At 42.4% G+C, this 20276-nt stretch overlaps 1 protein-coding gene across 1 annotated transcript in view; it reads left to right on the top strand.

Moving 5' to 3' along the window:
- Nucleotides 1-20276, top strand: part of PCSK4 (proprotein convertase subtilisin/kexin type 4) — a 208281-nt gene that overhangs the window by 45911 nt on the left and 142094 nt on the right. The window contains exon 2 of the mRNA XM_073596734.1: nucleotides 13655-13759. Coding sequence (XP_073452835.1) covers nucleotides 13655-13759 — 105 coding nt within the window. The remainder of the gene's footprint in view (nucleotides 1-13654; nucleotides 13760-20276) is intronic.

The raw sequence follows: 20276 nt of genomic DNA on the forward strand, positions 1-20276 counted from the left end.
CACCGGCTGCATTCTCAGGTTCCCTGTTGGGACAGGAGAGCCCGAGAAAACCATGGAAGACGGTGGGAGGGGGGTGCTTGTAAAAGCAGTCTAGAGGCTAATTAGCCGCTAGGATTGCTTTTACATGAAAGCCGACCGCTGGCTGAAAAGAATGATACCTAAACCTGCAGGCATCATTCTGGTATAACCACTCAAAGTCCAGCAACATATCAGTATGTCGCTGGTCCTTGTTGTGCATACATTGTAATGTTCTTTGTAATGTTTTTTTTTTTTCGGCTGCATGAAAAAAAAGAAATTGATCAGTGGGTATGCCCACCATTAGAATACCGCCTTTCATCCACCCACTTCTAATGATGGGCATACTTGCATTATTATTTATTTATTTTTTTAACTGTGGTGGTAAAATCACCTCCTACAGCGCTGGAGTCGCTGATTTACGTATCGTGTGAGCAAACGCTGTGGCTGTCAAGATAAATAAACCCGTGCTGCAGCTGAATGGCGTACCCGCTAAGCAAATGATGGTTAATAATAAAACAAAGTAACATTACAGTATAACAGTAATGCCCTGTACACACGATCGGACTTTCCGACAACAAAATCCATTGGATCTTTTCCGACGGATGTTGGCTCAAACTTGTCTTGCATATACACGGTCGCACAAAGTTGTTGGAAATTCCGAACGTCAAGAACGTGGCGACGTATAAAACGTACGATGGCACTAGAAAGAGGAAGTTCAATACCAAGTGCGCCACCCTTTGGACTCCTTCCGCTAATCTCGTGTTAGCAGAAGTTTGACAGACGATTCGCGTTTTTCAGCCTCCTGCTTTTCCGATCGTTACTGCTCTTCAGTTTATGCTGTCCTTTCTGGTTTTCAGTGCTTTCTGTTAGTTCGTTCTGACCAGCCGACCGTTTTGAAGCCATGAGGACCCTCACCCCAGACCAGAGGGTTTATAACTACCATCTGGCCAGAGCCAGAAGAGTGGTGGAGAACCTTTTCGGGATAATGGCCAGCCGGTTCCACCTATTCCTTACGCCAATCAACATGGCGGAATATAAACCTAACCATATAATCCTTGCATGCTGCATTCTCCACAACTAAGGAGAAATTCAATGAACTATGTGGCCTCAGTTGTGCCTGAGGCCGGACCTCAAGAAGAAACCCTGACGATGCTTGAAGCTGGCTGTACTGCCTTGCCCCCCAAAGCGCCCGCGAAGTAAGACAGAAGTATGTCGAGTACTTTGCGGGTAGGGGGGGCCATTGATATGCCAGAAAATGATTAAGAAACATTTTATCATCAATTTTTGTACTTAAACTGAAAGAAAATTGTGATTTAAACTGGGGATTTGCTAGCTCCTATCATGGGGGATAAATGGACGTGTTTAGGGGGTGCAACCCCTTCCTCTCACCTACTTGAGTTGCGAGGAAGGGGTTGCACCCACAAAACGCGTACATTGATATCCCCTGATGGCAGATAGCACATGTTGACACACTGTGCATCTTCGAAATTTGGCTTTGCAAATACTTTACAACGTATTTTTAAATTCAAAATTACACGATTAAATGGTACATCTATAAATTTTTTTATATTCTGCCTAAAACCCCAATGATGTTCTTCATTTTTTTTGTTGAACATCATTGATGTTTTCCTTTTAGATTTTCTGAATCACGATTGCACCCCATTATCTACCCGATGAGGATCTGGGCACTTTCACTTGTGAAATGAGATTCTTCTTCCACAACATCCACATCACCTAAAATAAAAAAACACACCATGTATTATAAATATGCAGGCATACATCTATTACCTGAATCTGTGGTCTCAGACACTGACCTGTTGTGGTGACTATTTTGTCCAATTCATAAACCTCTCCCTCCACATCCTCAGGTTGTGGTGTTGGTATTTCCCCTTCTTCAGGAGGTGGGGGGGTCCCTGGTGTCCTCTGATGTCCTGAGTCTTTTCTCCCCTATGTGAAGAAAATAAAGGTATGCTTAGCACATAGATAAAGAAAGATTACGGAAAGAGAGGAAAATTCAATTGCACCACATCCCAAATATTCACTTTAAATGTAGGAGAGGGGCATTGAGGCCATTGTATGGTCCTCAGGGACTTTTTACGGTGCTTGAGTCAAATGATATATCCAACATATCATAAAAACATATTTTATTAAACAATCTTATAAAAGGAAACAGACATGATAAAGGACAATATACAAAACAGAAAAAAGGGGAGTGAAGATAACCCTTTGATACACAAATTAATACCACTTTCTCAACATGTTTCGCTTGCATAAGCTTCTTCAGGAGATATATTTGTGATATTAAGGTCAACTATAAAAAATAGAAAGAATATCTGTAAATAATACATATACATGTCTGCTAATACCTCATACAGTCATATTAGAGTATAAACAATATACAAAATAAATCTAGTAATTAAATCTGCATATGTGTAAGCATTATATATTTAAGCATGGAAAAAAAAAAAAAAAAAAAAGGGGGGGGGGGTTTTTTTGCATTATCATCATTTAGCTCAAAGGAGCTTACCTGTAGAAAAAAGTCTACAATTCACATGGAGATTTACGTAATGGCAAAATGCTTCCTCCTCGATTCTCACCTCACTTGGGAGGCATGCAGAGAGAGATAAAAATCTTTAAGCATAAGCTCTTCTTAGAAGAGAAAGAAAATGGAAAGAAGTAAGTCTTAGGTAGTTAGAGTAATTATCAATGATAATTATGTATAAATATAAAGTAATTTCAATCCAAAAATACCTCAATAGAATCAATTCAAGATAAAAAGAAGGCTACATCCGGGAGATGGTAGATTGCAAAATTGCTGACAGATGTAAAAGATGGTTCTAATATTGCAGTGGAGTAGCAAACACAGAAGGGGGCAGTATACGTCCATACACAGCTGATGGTTAAGCTGGACCTGGAGGTATTGCTGCAAACTAACCACAGAGAACCTGAAAAATATATAAAGACATATCGGAGAAATGTCTCTGGGTATCATCAATATTAGGAGTGCATGATTTATGTAGAAAGCAGATAAGCATAGACTTACTGTGATGATCAAAGTTCTTATTGAATTAGAATGGCCCGTCCGGGAGATCTCTCTGCCCCATGTGTCAAACAGGAACTGACAGAAATTTGGCGGGGGATGAAGCCCCGCTTTTAAAACCCTCCAGCGTGACGACGTCTGACTCATCGTCACGCTGCGGACATAAGGAAGACGCCCGCGCATGCGCACACCTCTGACTCCCGTACATCGGACAGCGTGAGTGACGTCAGGTACTGGCAAATGGACTCGCGGCCATCTTTAAGAATCCTGCGTCCTGAGTATGGTAGTAAGGAGGCTCACAAGGCTCAAAAGAGAAAAGCAACAATAAAGTTGAATTGTACTAAGTGAATGCGATGGAATTAATTAAACTCAAAGATCACTAAAATAAAATGGCTAAAAAGTAGCCATGATTGAGGATTGTTCAGAAATGGTCCGGAATTGAAAAAGCCGAAAAATAAACTATCATTGATCTAATAAAATAATGAATACCGTATGCACGAATAAATCGGAGACAAAAAAGGGGGGGGGGGGCCGCCGCGCAAGGCGTCTAGAAAACGGGCAACCGAGCAACCAAGACATTGATTAAGAAATGATTGCCCAGGTGCCCGGGGTGTCCGTACATGCCAAATAGTGTAGAGGGAGAAAATCAAGGAAGAAGCATGAGCTCATACCACATTTTGAATCAATAAAATTAATAATTAGGTTGATTAAACCGTCAATTGATTTAATAATATATAATGCAAAAAAAAAAAAAATTTATATTTCTTACATTATCAAAAAGAATAAATTATATTATAAAAAAGGTTTGTAACTCAAAGTATCATTTAGGCCTGGATGTTTTAGAGCATTGAGGGTAACAATCCATTTGGTTTCACGTTGTAGCAGGATTTTATCATAATTGCCCCCTCTTTCATTTGGGGGGACGTGTTCCAAAGCATAGAAGTGCATCAACTGATCATTAAATTGATGATGGAGGCCCATATGTCGACTTATAGGGGTCTCCATCCTCTTTTTACACACTAAAGATACATGGTCTCTAATCCTATGAAAAAAGGGGCGTTTGGTTTTGCCCACATAGTATGCGTTACATTCGCATATCATTATGTAGACTACGCCTATGGACTGGCATGTAGCTAGGAACTTAGGATTGTATAACTGACCATTGGGAAGAGTAATATTGCGAGATGAATAGATATATCTGCAAAAATCACATTTATGGCAGGGTCTGGTACCTTTGTTTTTAATCTGCATTATGGATGGTGGGACATAGTGACTGTGAACTAGATGGTCTTTAATTGACCGGGATGGAGACCCCTATAAGTCGACATATGGGCCTCCATCATCAATTTAATGATCAGTTGATGCACTTCTATGCTTTGGAACACGTCCCCCCAAATGAAAGAGGGGGCAATTATGATAAAATCCTGCTACAACGTGAAACCAAATGGATTGTTACCCTCAATGCTCTAAAACATCCAGGCCTAAATGATACTTTGAGTTACAAACCTTTTTTATAATATAATTTATTCTTTTTGATACTCAGGACGCAGGATTCTTAAAGATGGCCGCGAGTCCATTTGGCTGTACCTGACGTCACTCACGCTGTCCGATGTACGGGAGTCAGAGGTGTGCGCATGCGCGGGCGTCTTCCTTATGTCCGCAGCGTGACGATGAGTCAGACGTCGTCACGCTGGAGGGTTTTAAAAGCGGGGCTTCATCCCCCGCCAAATTTCTGTCAGTTCCTGTTTGACACATGGGGCAGAGAGATCTCCCAGACGGGCCATTCTAATTCAATAAGAACTTTGATCATCACAGTAAGTCTATGCTTACCTGCTTTCTACATAAATCATGCACTCCTAATATTGATGATACCCAGAGACGTTTCTCCGATATATGTCTTTATATATTTTTCAGGTTCTCTGTGGTTAGTTTGCAGCAATACCTCCAGGTCCAGCTTAACCATCAGCTGTGTATGGACGTATACTGCCCCCTTCTGTGTTTGCTACTCCACTGCAATATTAGAACCATCTTTTACATCTGTCAGCAATTTTGCAATCTACCATCTCCCGGATGTAGCCTTCTTTTTATCTTGAATTGATTCTATTGAGGTATTTTTGGATTGAAATTACTTTATATTTATACATAATTATCATTGATAATTACTCTAACTACCTAAGACTTACTTCTTTCCATTTTCTTTCTCTTCTAAGAAGAGCTTATGCTTAAAGATTTTTATCTCTCTCTGCATGCCTCCCAAGTGAGGTGAGAATCGAGGAGGAAGCATTTTGCCATTACGTAAATCTCCATGTGAATTGTAGACTTTTTTCTACAGGTAAGCTCCTTTGAGCTAAATGATGATAATGCAAAAAAACCCCCCCCCTTTTTTTTTTTTTTTTTCATGCTTAAATATATAATGCTTACACATATGCAGATTTAATTACTAGATTTATTTTGTATATTGTTTATACTCTAATATCATGACTGTATGAGGTAGCAGACATGTATATGTATTATTTACAGATATTCTTTCTATTTTTTATAGTTGACCTTAATATCACAAATATATCTCCTGAAGAAGCTTATGCAAGCGAAACATGTTGAGAAAGTGGTATTAATTTGTGTATCAAAGGGTTATCTTCACTCCCCTTTTTTCTGTTTTGTATATTGTCCTTTATCATGTCTGTTTCCTTTTATAAGATTGTTTAATAAAATATGTTTTTATGATATGTTGGATATATCATTTGACTCAAGCACCGTAAAAAGTCCCTGAGGACCATACAATGGCCTCAATGCCCCTCTCCTACATTCTTAGCACATAGATATTTGATGGCAGAAATAGGAATATGAAAAATTGCTTGGAAGTGTCCTACAATTGTCTGTTTTGGCAGAGTTCCAAGATGAAGAACGTTTAATTTCCTTTCTCAAGCTGGAATACTTACCTTTTTTGTTAAATATCACACATGGAGACACCCCTATAGTATCCACTGGAGCACCTGTGTGGGACATCCTAAAAAGTTTGTTCTGGTGTCCCACACTAGTGCTCCTGGGTCCAGATGTGAAAACACCTGCTGAGTGTCCTCTCCTTACACTAAGTCAAGTTTACATTTCATTCTAGTTACAAACCCATCTAGACAACAAACTTATTTTAATACAAATAGGCCTGAACAAATGTAGTTAACCTGCATCTGCCAAAAACATCTTAAAGTGGGTGAACGAATGATGTTTCCTGCAACTGATTACTGTGCCCATGAACATCAAAGTAGCTATTTTACAATGTACAATAGTAAAGAAAAGCACATAGAGCAGCACAAACGCAATAAGAATAGGAACACACAACAAAATACTTTTTTGCTGCACTCTCTTGATCTTTCTGTACTGATCGTGCTCCCTCAAGTTGAGGTTTGACCAGCGTTTCCTCAATTGATCCTTGGATCGTCGTACCCAAAAATTCCAATGCAGACTCTTCACAACTTTAGTCATGAGCTTGGCCTTTCTCACATTTGGGTTTGGATAAGGTCAATGCTTCCCATCATAGTCGGCCCTCTTCAAGATGTCCATCATCTCTACAAAGGCCAGATTTGAGGCCTTCAATCTCCTCCAGGATCGTGAGGTTCGGGGCTCCGGCCTTTCCTCGTTGCTGCTCTCCTCTACATGCACATGTTGTCTCTCTACCATGTTCTCTCCCACGGCACCAAAAGACAAGGGGCGGCGAATAGACTACAAAGAACGTCAGGGGCAGGCGGAGTTTCACGTATGTGCAGTGTATATAAAGCGTAACACGCGTGCGTTGTACGTACGATCTGCGAGCAGAGGTCGAAGTAAAGGAAGCGACGATCGTTATAACAAAGGTACAATTTTAAGGTGCATTAGTGGCCTACACTGCTTATAGATTGAGGCCTATATTGTGTCAAGATTAGGAGAGTTTCGCCTTACATTAGGGTTTGTCTTGTGTTGTGTCTTGCAGAGAAAATGGATCTATTGAATGATCAGGACTTTATCCCTGTATTCATTGATATGTTCAGGGAACTGCCCTGTCTGTGGCAGGTAAACCACCCCTATTATAACAAAGAGGAAAGCAGCGCTGGATCAATTGGTGGAATTTGTGAAGCCGGTGATCCCCACGGTAGACGTTCCCTATTTGAAGGCCCTAACTGGTGGCATGAGGAGTACTTAAATTAGCATGAAGCTGAAGCTTCCGATGACCAACCTGGAAGGCCACATGTGGAGGAGCCCAGCTTGAGTCAGGTATAGCATTCTTCTAAATATTTCTGTCTGTCAAATTAATGACGTTAAATATATGTTAGTTTTGATAACTAATTTCTGATTTCACAAAGTGTTTTATACATCAATAGACAGTAGTGGCCACAAATGATTGGGACAAGAATGAAAAAATGCTGGGGTCAGAATGATGGTCTTTTCTATTTAATAACATTCAATTTGCAACAGTCATGAGCTGAAAATTGTGTGTGATTGATGAACAAAAAACTAAAACTATGTTTTTCATACACAGGAAAGTCTCAGCCAGGAGGAGGCCGTGGAAAGTGGCAACCAAGAGGTGGACGGGCCCAGTAGCCTGCCAGAATCCCAGGTCCCTCCCCTCCGCCTTCCACAATAAAGTGGCAGGAAGAGGAGTAACCTGAAGGAGGCAGCAATTGGCCTATTTCTAAAGGCTACTGCAGCCCTCAGAACCCCCCCCCCCCCCCAGTCTTCAAGAGGACTATGCCTGCATGACAGCCTGCAAAATGCAGGAAATGGAGGAGGGCCAACACCTCTTATGTAAGGAAGTAATCTTACAAGCCCTAAATTAGGGGTTGAGGGGCGAACTCGCAAGCCAAAGCAACATTTGCGAGTTCAACCATGGTCCTCCTCCACCTCCTGCCACACCTCCAACACCAGAGCCACAGCCTGAAAGGAAGAGTCTAAGGAAGACCAGAGAGTGATGGCCTGGGTTCAGTCTGGTCTGGCAAAAGATGCAGGCTGTGGTATGACCACAGCCTGGGGACATATGTCCTCTGGTCCAGGACTACAAGAGATCAGGAACAGCAGCAGATTGTGATCCCTATTATAAGGACTCCTCAGGCCACCAATTTCGACTGTAAAATTATTGATGTCTGCCCTGGGATACAAAGGCTTCGCAAATTTCAGCAGTTTCTCCAGCGTTGCCTTCCTCTTAATTTTGTTATGACCCAGAATAAATGGCTATTTATTTTTCACAAATACTTGCCTATGTGTGTTACTTCAAAAAGGACAGTTTGTGAGTAGGCAGGTACATTTCAAAAATGCAATGTCAAATTAACTAGGGACACCAACACCAACCAATCTCCTTGAGGTAAAAAATACAAGATAATAATGGTGTTGTGGTAACTTGACATACAAAGCGAGAAATAATATTATGGAGAGCACTAGAAAAATAAACAAATGCAGATCTTGATAAAAAAAGCCAAAAAAAAAAATATTATGGAGATGTGATGAAAAACAAAATTAATATTATTCATGAGATCACGAGAAATACTAAAGAAATCAGTTTGTCAGAACTCTGTGTGAATATGAGCAGCAAAACAACTTCATTATTCTAGCATTCTAAAGAAGAATAGAATGGGCTGCATTAAACAATTTAAAACATTGCAGCGTGACGAATGTGCTATATCCATTACGAATGTTAGTTTTACCAGACCGAGCACTTCCGTCTTGTAATGTATTCTGAGCATGTGTGGCACTTTATGTGTCTGAATTGTCTACACGTGATTGGAATTTACGCAAACTGATTTTGTTGTCGGAAAAATTTTTAGATGCAGCTTTCAAACTGTGTCGGAAATTCCAATGGAAAAAGTCTGATGGAGCCTGCACACGGTCAGAATTTCTGACAACAAGCTCCGATCGCACATTTTCTGTCAAAGTCCGATCGTGTTTACAGGACATTAGACTTACCATACCTGCAAAGCAAATACAATAAAACATAGTAAAAATAAAACATTGCAATCTGTGCCTAAAAAAATATATGCCGAAGCATGGGGGCAATTTACCCCTAATGTTAGGAGCAAATCACTCCTCCACCCCTGCCCCCATTCTTCGGCATATATGCTCTTTTTTTTTTTTTAACTGTGGTGGTGAAATCACCTCTGACAGCGCTGGAATAACGGCTTTATGTATCATGGGAGCAAACGCTGTTGCTGTCAGAATAAATAGACCCGTGCTGCAGCTGAATGGCGTACCTGCTAAGCAAATGATGGTAAACCATAATACAAACATTACAGTATAACATACCATACCTGCAAAGCAAATACAATAAAACATAGTAAAAATTAAACAGAGCGAGAACGATGGATATAGCACAGTAGAGAGCGAACATAAGAGAGAGAACAATAGAGATAGAGAAGAAAAATACAGCCACAACTATTTTTGGCTTTTTTTTATTTTATTTGTGTTTTTCACTTTTACTCAACTAATACTCAACTAGGGTGTGGTAAACTGAACGTTGCAGATAAGGGTCTCTCAAAATGTGATGGCCATCACATCTTTCGAGACCCTGTGTTGGTGTGCCCTAGGACTGTGTAGTGCTGTACCCTACGCTAATACTCAACTAGGGTGTGGTAGCGTTTGAAACAGTCACTGATGCAGAGACCAGGTTGGTCAGGACAGGAGGGACAATAAAAGCGGGTGTCATGCCTAAATCCGCGTTTTCTGCAGACACAACATCTTCTTTGGGGTGTTCTTTGGGTAGGGGTACCAGGGAGGACATATGGAAAATGCCTCTCGTGCAGCCAGCTCACTGCATTTGCGTTTGGAAGGTGGGCCATAGCACCGTCTGGAAACAGAAGGGCTGTGACGATCTCTTCCTGGAATTTAAGGAAGGATCCAGTCCGTCCTGAAGCTTTGTATAGCACAAAAGCATTTAGCAGAGCCAATTGAAATAAATATACAGACACTTTTTTTGTACCAGCGTCTGGCCTTACAGGCAATTGGGTATGGCGCCTACAACTGGTTGTTGAGGTCCGCCTCTCCCATATTAAGGTTATATTCGTGGACACAGAGGGGTTTCTGCACAACACCAGTGGACTGTTGTATCTGCGTGAAGGGAGCACAGAACGAAAACATTCCGTGAATCCCTCCATTTCACTGCTAACAAAATAATACACTTCCAGCAGGCTCTCCCCCCCCCTCGTCTAAGTCGGGATTCTACAAGCTGTTGGGGGAAGCCCCAGCGATTAGATCACACGGTGCCACATGCGCCAATTCCATAATCAAAAAGGTGACTAAAAAGTGGCACGCTCATGTAATAATTGTCCACGTACAAGTGGTACCCCTTTCTGAATAAGGGTGACACCAAGTCCCACACAATCTTAACAGTGCTCCCTATATAGTCTAGGCAGTTCTCCGGCTCTATGTGACTTTTCCCTTGTAAACCATAAAACTATATGTATAGCCTGCTGTCCTGTCACAGAGCTTGTACATCTTGACCCCATATCTGGCACACTTGCTGGGAAGATACTGTTTGATAGACAAGCGGCCAGAAAACTTAATCGGGGACTCATCAACGCAGACAACTTGATCGGGAGTGAACGAGGCTGCAAACTGTTGGTTGTAGTGGTTTACAAGGGGCTGAATTTTGTAGAGCCGATTAAATCCAGGGACACCCTGAGGATGACAGAGTTCATTATCATTTAAGTGTATGAACCGCAAGATCTGCTGATATCATGTCCTGGTCATGGAGGCAGAGAACACGGGCATATAGTGAATTGGGTCAGTGGACCAGTATGAACTCAACTCCACTCTTTTTAGTTATGCCCATGAGGAGGGATAGGCCCAGGAGACCGTAATAGGCCTCCTATCTCTGGCAAGGGTCAGCTGGGGATTAGCAGCGATGAATTGACCAGCATACAAATTGCTTTGGTCCACAATAGATCTATAGAGAGCCTCCGTGAAAAACAGCGAATAAATATCAAGTGACGTAAAATCAACTGTTTCCACCTGAATTCCGGGTTGGCCAGTGAATGGGGGAAGTATGGGTGCTGCAGAAGTAGTGGGTTCCCAATTAGGATTGGCGAATGCAGCAGGAAGGGCACTATGGGCTCGACGAGTCTGTGTTTGTCTTCTTCTTGGTGGCAGCGGGACACTACTTGTGCTAGCCAGCTTGAACTGCACTTATGGGACTCGCCACGTCACCAAGTGTTACTGCAGTGCTGGATGTACAACCAGGATGTACTAGGCCGCTGGTGCTTGCCAGTTCACTGAAAGGATGAGCGGCACTAGTACTGGCTCTCTGCTTCATACGAGAGCTCTGCGGTTCTTGCACCTCAATGACAGCAGAAGAACGGGGTCTGGTAAGCCTGACCTTGGCAGGGACCACAACTCCGTCATCAGAGCTATCTGTCAGGGTGCTGCTGCTGTTTACAGGTTCGTATTCTGAGCCTGAATCTGACAGATGAGGGACTTCCTCTTCACTATCTCTCATGCTCAGAAACGTGAAGGCCTCTTCACTACTGTACCTTTGATTTGACATTTTGGTCTCTAAGTTTACTGGTACAGTACTGAGTCTCAGGAAAAAGAGCTACTGACTGTCAGCGACTGCTTCAAATGCTACAAAAAAACCTGTTAGCGTTCGCAGGGATCAGGCCTGACTCTGTGAACGCTGCAGTTATGTGTGTTGTGTTTTGTAAGTGACAGTGATCGATTAATACTGCACTTGGGTGGGCTGGGCTGGGCTGGGCCGGGCTGGGCGGAGGGGCTAAACGCAGGTAATAGCAGGTATCTAGGCTGCTCCCGCTAACACTGTGTTTTTGGGAACCCTAAACTGCTGGGGACACTAGTATAGATCAGATATCAATCCGTTCAGACACTATACTACTAAGGGAGGCGTATGGTGCGTGCGTGGGTGTTAGCGGTACTGGCACTAATCTGACACTGCCTGGGGTGACGCAAACCCTATCTGACACTAAAACCTAACTGATATCACCCACCGGGTGATCAGGGGGTTAAACCTTTAGGTAAAATACGGTGGGTGCCCTGCCGCTATAAAAAATTAGCTAACCAGCGTCATCCATGACACTAATACAGTGATCACTGGTGACGGGGTGATCAAGGTGTTAAACCCTCGTCGGGGGGGTCCCTAGAGCTATCTGGGCTTACACTAAGTACCCTAACACTGATTTTTGTCACTAATGACACCCGTACAGTGATAAAAAAAAATATGGACACTGCACTGGGTGACACAGTGACAGGGGGTGAAGGGGTTAACTGGGAGGGGGGGTGATCGGGGGGTGGCAAGTGTACCTACTTTGGATACCATTGGCCTGAGGATTGATTGGTTCTGGATCTAATCCGATCGTCGCGGCCGCGCGACGTATAGCTACGACGCTTCGTGCAGCCGGGCCAACCTGCCGCAGTATAACCACCATAGAGTAGTGAGGTTAGAATCCCTGCCAGGTTTTTATTGCTGTCTGTGTCCCTGTTTGACCCTGACTCTTCACTTTCTGTGTTTTCTCAAAGACCGTAATTAGCCCTCAAAGTTCGTATTTTGGAACAACAGAATAATGAATGTCTATGTTGTGCAGATAGGACATTGGGTGGTTTTGAGTAGTTAAGCAAAAGACAACAGGGCAAGGCTGACACAATAGAACTTTGAAAGCATTGGCCCGGCGATGTGCTGTTACAGAGCAAGGCTCTTGCAGACAGTCAGACCCCTTTCACACTGGGGCGGTTTGCAGGCGGTATTGCGCTAAAAATACCGCCTGCAAACCGCCCCTAAACAGCCTCCGCTGTTTGTTCAGTGTGAAAGCCCGAGGGCTTTCACACTGAAGCGGTGCGCAGGCAGGACGGTGAAAAAAGTCCTGCAAACCGCTTTTTTGGAGCGGTGTATTCACCGCTCCTTCACCACTCCTGCCCATTGACATCAATGGGACAGCGCGGCTATACCGCAGCAATACCGCGGCTATAGCCGCGCTGTACGAGGGATTTTAACCCTTTTTCGGCCGCCAGCGGGGGTTAAAACTGCACCGGTAGCAGCCGAATACCGCTGCAAGAACAACGGTACAGCAGCGCTAAAAATAGCGCTGTTGTACCGCCGACGCCCCCACCGCCCCAGTGTGAAAGGGGCCTTTGTGTAAGCTGTCTGCTCGTTCCTTGTATGGGCATGCAGTTGCACACTGACAGGACGCATCAATGAACTACCACATTGCTCAGCAACGACCTGGTAGTTGATTGAGAACTATAAGCCAATAGCCACAAAGGCTGTTGGTACTTGTAGTTCTCACATTCACAGAACTCTGACTCATGCGGCTTGGTGGGCAGAACCTCACACAGCCATGTCTTTTTTTTTTTTTTTTTTTTTTTTTTTTTAACTTGTGACATCGAGTGCGTGGAGAATATTCCTGTCACAAGGGAGGATGGGGGGTGGAGGTTACTGCATATGTTACACCCTGAATATTGTTGTAACATGTAACCTGTTACGAAAGGTGAACTTATCCTTTTAATGAGGTCTTTACAAGGATTTAACATGGGCAAATGTGCTTGCATTGTAGAAATGTACTGCATTTTTTTTTTTGTTTTGTTTTTACCCTAACATACAGTTAAATCCTGTATGATGTGTCCTGTCTGCAGGTTATTCTTGGCAGTGATTTATACCATTTTCAGCATCGTGGAGTGCAGAGGAAATCTTTCACCCCTCATCGAGGCAGGCACATCAGACTGAAAAGGGAACCTAAGGTAATTAAAGCAGGACTGGAGGTTACAGCAATATATACTTATACATCCCCATCCCCTACCCTCCCCCTTCCCTACATGCTGTGCAGCTTTCTTACCTTTTTTAAAATCTGAAGTATTCTAGCTTATCTGCAGTTTTATTTTGCTCTGCACTGGCCTGTGGGAAGGGTCAGGTGGAGCCAGCAAACACATCCCTGTAGTAACACCCACTTAAGGCTCCATGCAAACTGGCTTAAAAAATGTTGCTTCTACAGAAGTTTTGTGTTCTGCCTGTAGAACCAGCTCAATGTTATCCTATGTTCACGCACATTAGGACGATTAGAGGCATATTTTGAGCTCAATGTTTAGAGGCAGGGAAAAAAAATAACTTTCTGGTTCGCGTTTCTGATTGAAGCTTACTGGCAGAAAAAACGTAAAACTTTCTTAAACTCGTTTAAATGTTGTACAAAAAGTGCTCTATATGAGCGTTTTTTTACTCCCAAGAGAACAGACTTTTTTTTAAGCCCAGTGCGCATGGAGCCTAACAGTGTTTAAAATTGTTGATTCATGTTCACTAACCCACAAAACCTTGTCTGAATGTAAAAGGTGGTAAATCGGATGCTGTGGGTTACATGTGTTAGCAGTCCAGCTTAGGGATGCACCAAGTAAAAAGGGGATTAATTCCAGAGATAAAAACGATAATTCTCCCGCTCTACAAGACTCTGGTCCAGCCGCACCTAGAGTATGCTGTCCAGTTCTGGGCACCAGTCCTCAGGATGGATGTATTGGAAATGGAACAAGTACAAAGAAGGGCAACAAAGCTAATAAGGGTTGCGAGAACTGAACTTATTCTCTCTGGAGAAGAGACGCTTGAGAGGGGATATGATTTCAATATACAAATACCATACTGGTGACCCCACAATAGGGACAAAGATTTTTCGTGGAAGGGAGTTCAACAAGACTCGTGGCCACTCATTAAAATTAGAAGAAAAGAGGTTTAACCTTAAACTACGTAGAGGGTTCTTTACTGTAAGAGCAACAAGGATGTGGAATTCCCTTCCACAGGTGGTGGTCTCAGCGAGGGACATAGATAGTTTCAAGAAACTATTAGATAAGCACCTGAACAACTGCAACATACAGGGATATACAATGTAATACTGATATATAATCGCATACACAGGTTGGACTTGTGTCTTTTTTTTCGACCTCACCTACTATGTAACTATGTAATACCATTTTTTTTTTTTTTTTTTTTAACACCGAGTACTGATACTTTACCTCACGTACTCACCGATACCAATTACCGATACCTTTTTTTTTAAAACTAATAATGAAAAATGATTGCAGTTTCTTTATAATATGAAGAATTTGTAACTCGAAAGACATTATGAAGCAAATAAATATTTTTTATTTGCTGATCACAAAGCTGTGAAAGCTCAAATTGAATAGAACATGTTACATTATAAATGTCAATGACATGTAAATAATGCAAGTTCACAACCAACCAAGTGCAATAGTTAGTTATCCGCTTCCCTACCGCCTCACGCAGATATACTGCGGCAGAAGGGCACGTACAGGCAGATCAACGTACCTGTATGTTGCCCTTTAAGAGGCAGCTTGCGGTCAGGCGCCCGCCGGGAGCTCCGTGATCGCGGGTCCCGTGGACCCCATGTCCGCGGGGATACTCGCAATCGTCTCACGGTGAGAAGGAACGGGGAGATGCTAATGTAAACAAGCATCTCCCCGTTCTGCCTAGTGACACTGTCACTGATCACAGCTCCCTGTAATCGGGAGCAGTGATGTGTCACACACAGCCCCTCCCCCCCACAGTTAGAATTACTCCCTAGGACACACTTAACCCCTAAAAGCCACCTAGAGGTTAACCCCTTCACTGCCAGTCACATTTACACAGTAATCAATGCATTTTTAATTGCACAGATCGCTGTATAAATGTGAATGGTCCCAAAATCGCACCAAAAGTGTCCGATGTGTCCGTCGTAATGTCGCAGTCACGATAAAAATCACTCATTGCCACCATTACTAATAACAATAAAAAAATTATCAATAAAAATGCCATAAAACTATGCCCTATTTTGTAGACTCTTTAACAAACCAATCAATAAACGCTTATTGCGGGGGTTTTTTAAAAAATTTTTTACCAAAAATATGTAGAAGAATACATATCGGCCTTAACTGAGGGAAAAAAAAATGTTTTTTTATATATTTTTTTGGGGGGATTTTTTTTTTTTCAAAATTGTTGTTATTTTTTGTTTATAGAACAAAAAATAAAAGCCGCAGAGGTGATCAAATACCACCAAAAAAAAGCTCTATTTGTGGCAAAAAAGGACGTCAATTTTGTTTGGGAGCCACGTTGCACGACCGCGCAATTGTCAGGTAAAGCAACGCAGTGCTGAATCGCAAAAAGTGCTCTGGTCAGGAAGAGGGTAAATCCTTACGGGGCTGAAGTGGTTAAATATTGTTGTTTAAGCATGAGGAGGAGCAATAACTCTAGAACAGTACCTCAGTCAACTTTTTTTTTTGTTTTTTTTTTTTTTTTACAAAATCTTATGTGCTTGCTTCTAGTTCAACTTCTTGGGCCCCTTTTACACGGGGACGGATCCGCTCAGAGGAGTCTGCCAGCTCAGCAGGAGATTGCTCCATTGATCTCCACTGAGCCGGCAGATGATGGGTCCATCTCTGCTAACTGAGCAGGGAGGGACCTGTCGGAGCCCCGCTGATTTCTATGGGGAGATCGGACGAAAACGTACAGCATGGCCGTTTTCATCAGATCTCATCCAATACGTTCAGCCATCCGTCTGGCAGATCGCCATACGTCTGTCTTGATCAGAAGGCAGACGGGTGTCAGCAGACACATCTCCGCTGACACCCGCCTGCCCATAGTCTATGGATGGCCCGCTCGGATCCACCTGAAAAATGGACAGGCGGATCCGAGCGGGCTTGTCATGTGAAAAGGGCCTTACACATTTGTGAAAGAAACACATTTCACAGACAAAACAAATTATGTTCATTCCAGGATGGCAAGGATGTAGTAGCACTGCAGTAAGGCTTCATCATGATGCACAATGCAGCTCAAATCAGCTGCTCCTCCAGGTGTTTGAGCTGTTTTTAGCTTTTTCTCTGCCTGTTAACTCCCCTCCATGTTTGCCTATGTGTCTATGGCCAGGCATGTACACTATAGGTGTTTTCAGGAGTTTAGTGGCAGGGAACTAGAGGGATCTAGGGGATCTGAGCGAGGGAGTTTTGCTGAAAGGGCCCATACAAATGTGTGGCTAATGTTGCTGCCACTCTATGTTGCAGATCACTTTTCAGAGGGTTTTTGACAGACTGTGAGGGGCAATATGTCACCTGCTCCCTGCTTGTTTTAACCACTTCAGCCCCGGAGGATTTGGCAGAGCACTTTTTACAATTTGGCACTGCACTGCTTTAACTGCTGATTGCGCGGTCATGCAATGTTGTACCTAAACGAAATTTGCGTCCTTTTTTCCCACAAATAGAGCTTTCTTTTGATGGTATTTGATTGTCTCTGCTATTTTTATTTTTTGCGATATAAACGGAAAAAGACCGTAAATTTTGGTAAAAAAATATTTTCTACTTTTTGTTATAAAAATTTTTTTTAATAAACTCAATTTTAGTCATACATTTAGGCCAAAATGTATTCAGCCACAGTCTTTGGTAAAAAAAAAATGTCAATAAGCATATATTTATTGGTTTGCGCAAAAGTTATAGCGTCTACAAACTATGGTACATTTTCTGGAATTTACACAGCTTTTAGTTTGACTGCCTATCTCATTTCTTGAGGTGATAAAATGAAAGGGCAGTACAACCCCCCCAAATGACCCCATTTTGGAAAGTAGACACCCCAAGGAAATTGCTGAGTCATGTTGAGCCCATTGAATATTTTATTTTTTTGTGATTGAAATGTTACAAAAAAAAAAAAAATTACACAAAGTTGTCACTAAATGATATATTGCTCACACAAGGCATGGTTATATGTAGAATTGCACCCCAAACTACATTCTACTGCTTCTCCTGAGTATGGGGATACCACATGTGTGAGACTTTTTGGGAGCCTAGCCGTGTACAGGACCCCGAAAACCAATCACCGCCTTCAGGCTTTCTAAGGGCGTAAAATGGTGATTTCACTTGCTCACTACCTATCACAGTTTCGGAGGCCCTGAAATGTCAAGATAGCACAACTGACCCCATTTTGGAAAGAAGACACTTCAAGCTTTTTACTGAGAGGCATGTTGTGTCCATGGAATATTTTATATTTTGCACACGTTGCGGGGAAATTACAAAAATTATTTTTTTGCACAAAGTTGTCACTAAATGATATATTGCTCAAACATGCCATGGGCATATGTGGAATTACACCCCAAAATACATTCTGCTGCTTCTCCTGAGTACAGGGATACCACATGTGTGAGTTTTTGGGAGCCTAGCCGCGTACAGGACCCCGAAAACCAATCACCACCTTCAGGCTTACTAAGGGCGTAAAATTGTGATTTTACTCCTCACTACTTATCAGTTACAGAGGTCCTGAAATATCCAGATAGCACAAACCCGCCCCCAAATGACACCAATTTGGAAAGTAGACACACCAAGGTATTTGCTAAGAGGCATGGTGAGTATTTTGCAGCTCTTATTTCTTTTTGAAAATGAAGAAAGAAAAGAAAAATGTATTTTGTATTTTATTATTTTATATGTATTTTGTATTTTTTAAATTTTTTTTCAATTTTCAAAACTTTGTGACAAAAAGCGAGATCTGCAAAATACTCAATATGCCTCTCAGCAAATAGCTTAGGGTGTCTACTTTCCAAAATGGGGTCATTTGGGGGGGCGGGGGGGGGGGGGTTGTGCTATCTTGACATTTCTTTCATGGCCTCCGAAACTGTGATAGGTAGTGAGGAAGTGAAATCACCATTTTACGCCCTTAGAAAGCCTGAAGGCGGTAATTGGTTTTCGGAGTCCTGTACACGGCTAGGCTCCCAAAAACTCTCACACATGTGGTATCCCTGTACTCTGGAGAAGCAGCAGAATGTATTTTGGGGTATAATTTCACATATGCCCATGGCATGTTTGAGCAATATATCATTTATTGACGACTTTGTGCAAAAAAAAATTTAAATTTTGTAATTTTCCCGCAAATTGTGGCAAAATATAAAATATTCCATGGACTCAACATGCCTATCAGCAAATGGCTTGGAGTGTCTACTTTCCAAAAAGGGGTGATTTGCGGGGGGGGGGTTGAACTGTCCTGGTATTTTATGCACAACATTTAGAAGCTTATGTCACACATCACCCACTCTTCTAACCACTTGAAGACAAAGCCCTTTCTGACACTTTTTGTTTACATGAAAAAAAATTTTTTTTTTTTTGCAAGAAAATTACTTTGAACCCCCAAACATTATAAATTTTTTTAAAAAGAAGAACAAATAAAACTGAGTAGTTTAATAAAACCAATAGTGATTATAAAATGTCAATGATAACTAGTGAATTATAAAACCAAGTTGTAAGAAAATATTACAATTGAACCCACAGTAACACAATATTATAATATTATATTGCACTAAATTTCAACATATGAATGTACACTTGAAATAAAAGACAGTCAGTCCTTAAACAACAGGAGACCAGCACGGGAGATCCATCCAAAAAGTGCCCCAACAAAAGGCAATGGGTGAGGCAGTGAGAGCGGGACAAGGTGCTCAAAACAAAAGTAAAGAGAACTCACAACTTCCCCGCTGGCTGTGGAGTCTGGCACCATACAGAGCGGCTCACCGGCTCCAACGAACTGTGTGATTGCCATGGCATGGACAGAGCCGATGCTCCACCGTGAGGAGAGCAGCCTCACCGAGGCTCCGTGACGATGGATGATGACGTCCGCACAGGGGAGCCGCCGGGGTGTCAGCTGATGGAAGCAGACCGCTGACTCTCCAGACTGTGTCTCCACGAGAGTGAAAATCCTCAAAGGTGGGTGGTGTCACTACACAGAATCCAATGATGGATCTGAGAGGCCGATCAGGGGAAAAAATAATGCTGCCGGCAGGCTGATGGAGCTCACATCTGCCTAAACAGCCTGAGGCCCCTCAGGATGGAATTAATTCAATGATAGATGAATGAAACAAACAGGGGGACTGATCGTAAATAGCCAAACCAGAAAGGAATAGTGGAGATGATGATGCTGAAGGAAAAAAACGCTGCTGACTGATGAGGAGCTTCACAAAAATAAATAAATTTATGGATGGATAGATGATCACCGTGACATGGCTCTGGATAGGACCACTGTCATAGGGTTGCCTTGACAACGCGTTTCGCGCATGAGCGCTTTGTCATAGTCAAGGGAGTAGGCAACTCACAACGTTTAAATACATAAATGTGAATTGGGGGAGGGGACACAATGGGAGGGACAAAAAAAAAAAGTAGTTAACCCATTGTGTGTGGGGGGGGGGCAAAGTCTCTGGTGTTAACCCCCTGTTGTTCAAACAACCCAACAATGGAAAAAAACACAATAAGATAT

Source organism: Aquarana catesbeiana, linkage group LG01 (assembly GCF_042186555.1).
Source record: "Aquarana catesbeiana isolate 2022-GZ linkage group LG01, ASM4218655v1, whole genome shotgun sequence".
Taxonomy (NCBI): Eukaryota; Metazoa; Chordata; class Amphibia; order Anura; family Ranidae; genus Aquarana; species Aquarana catesbeiana.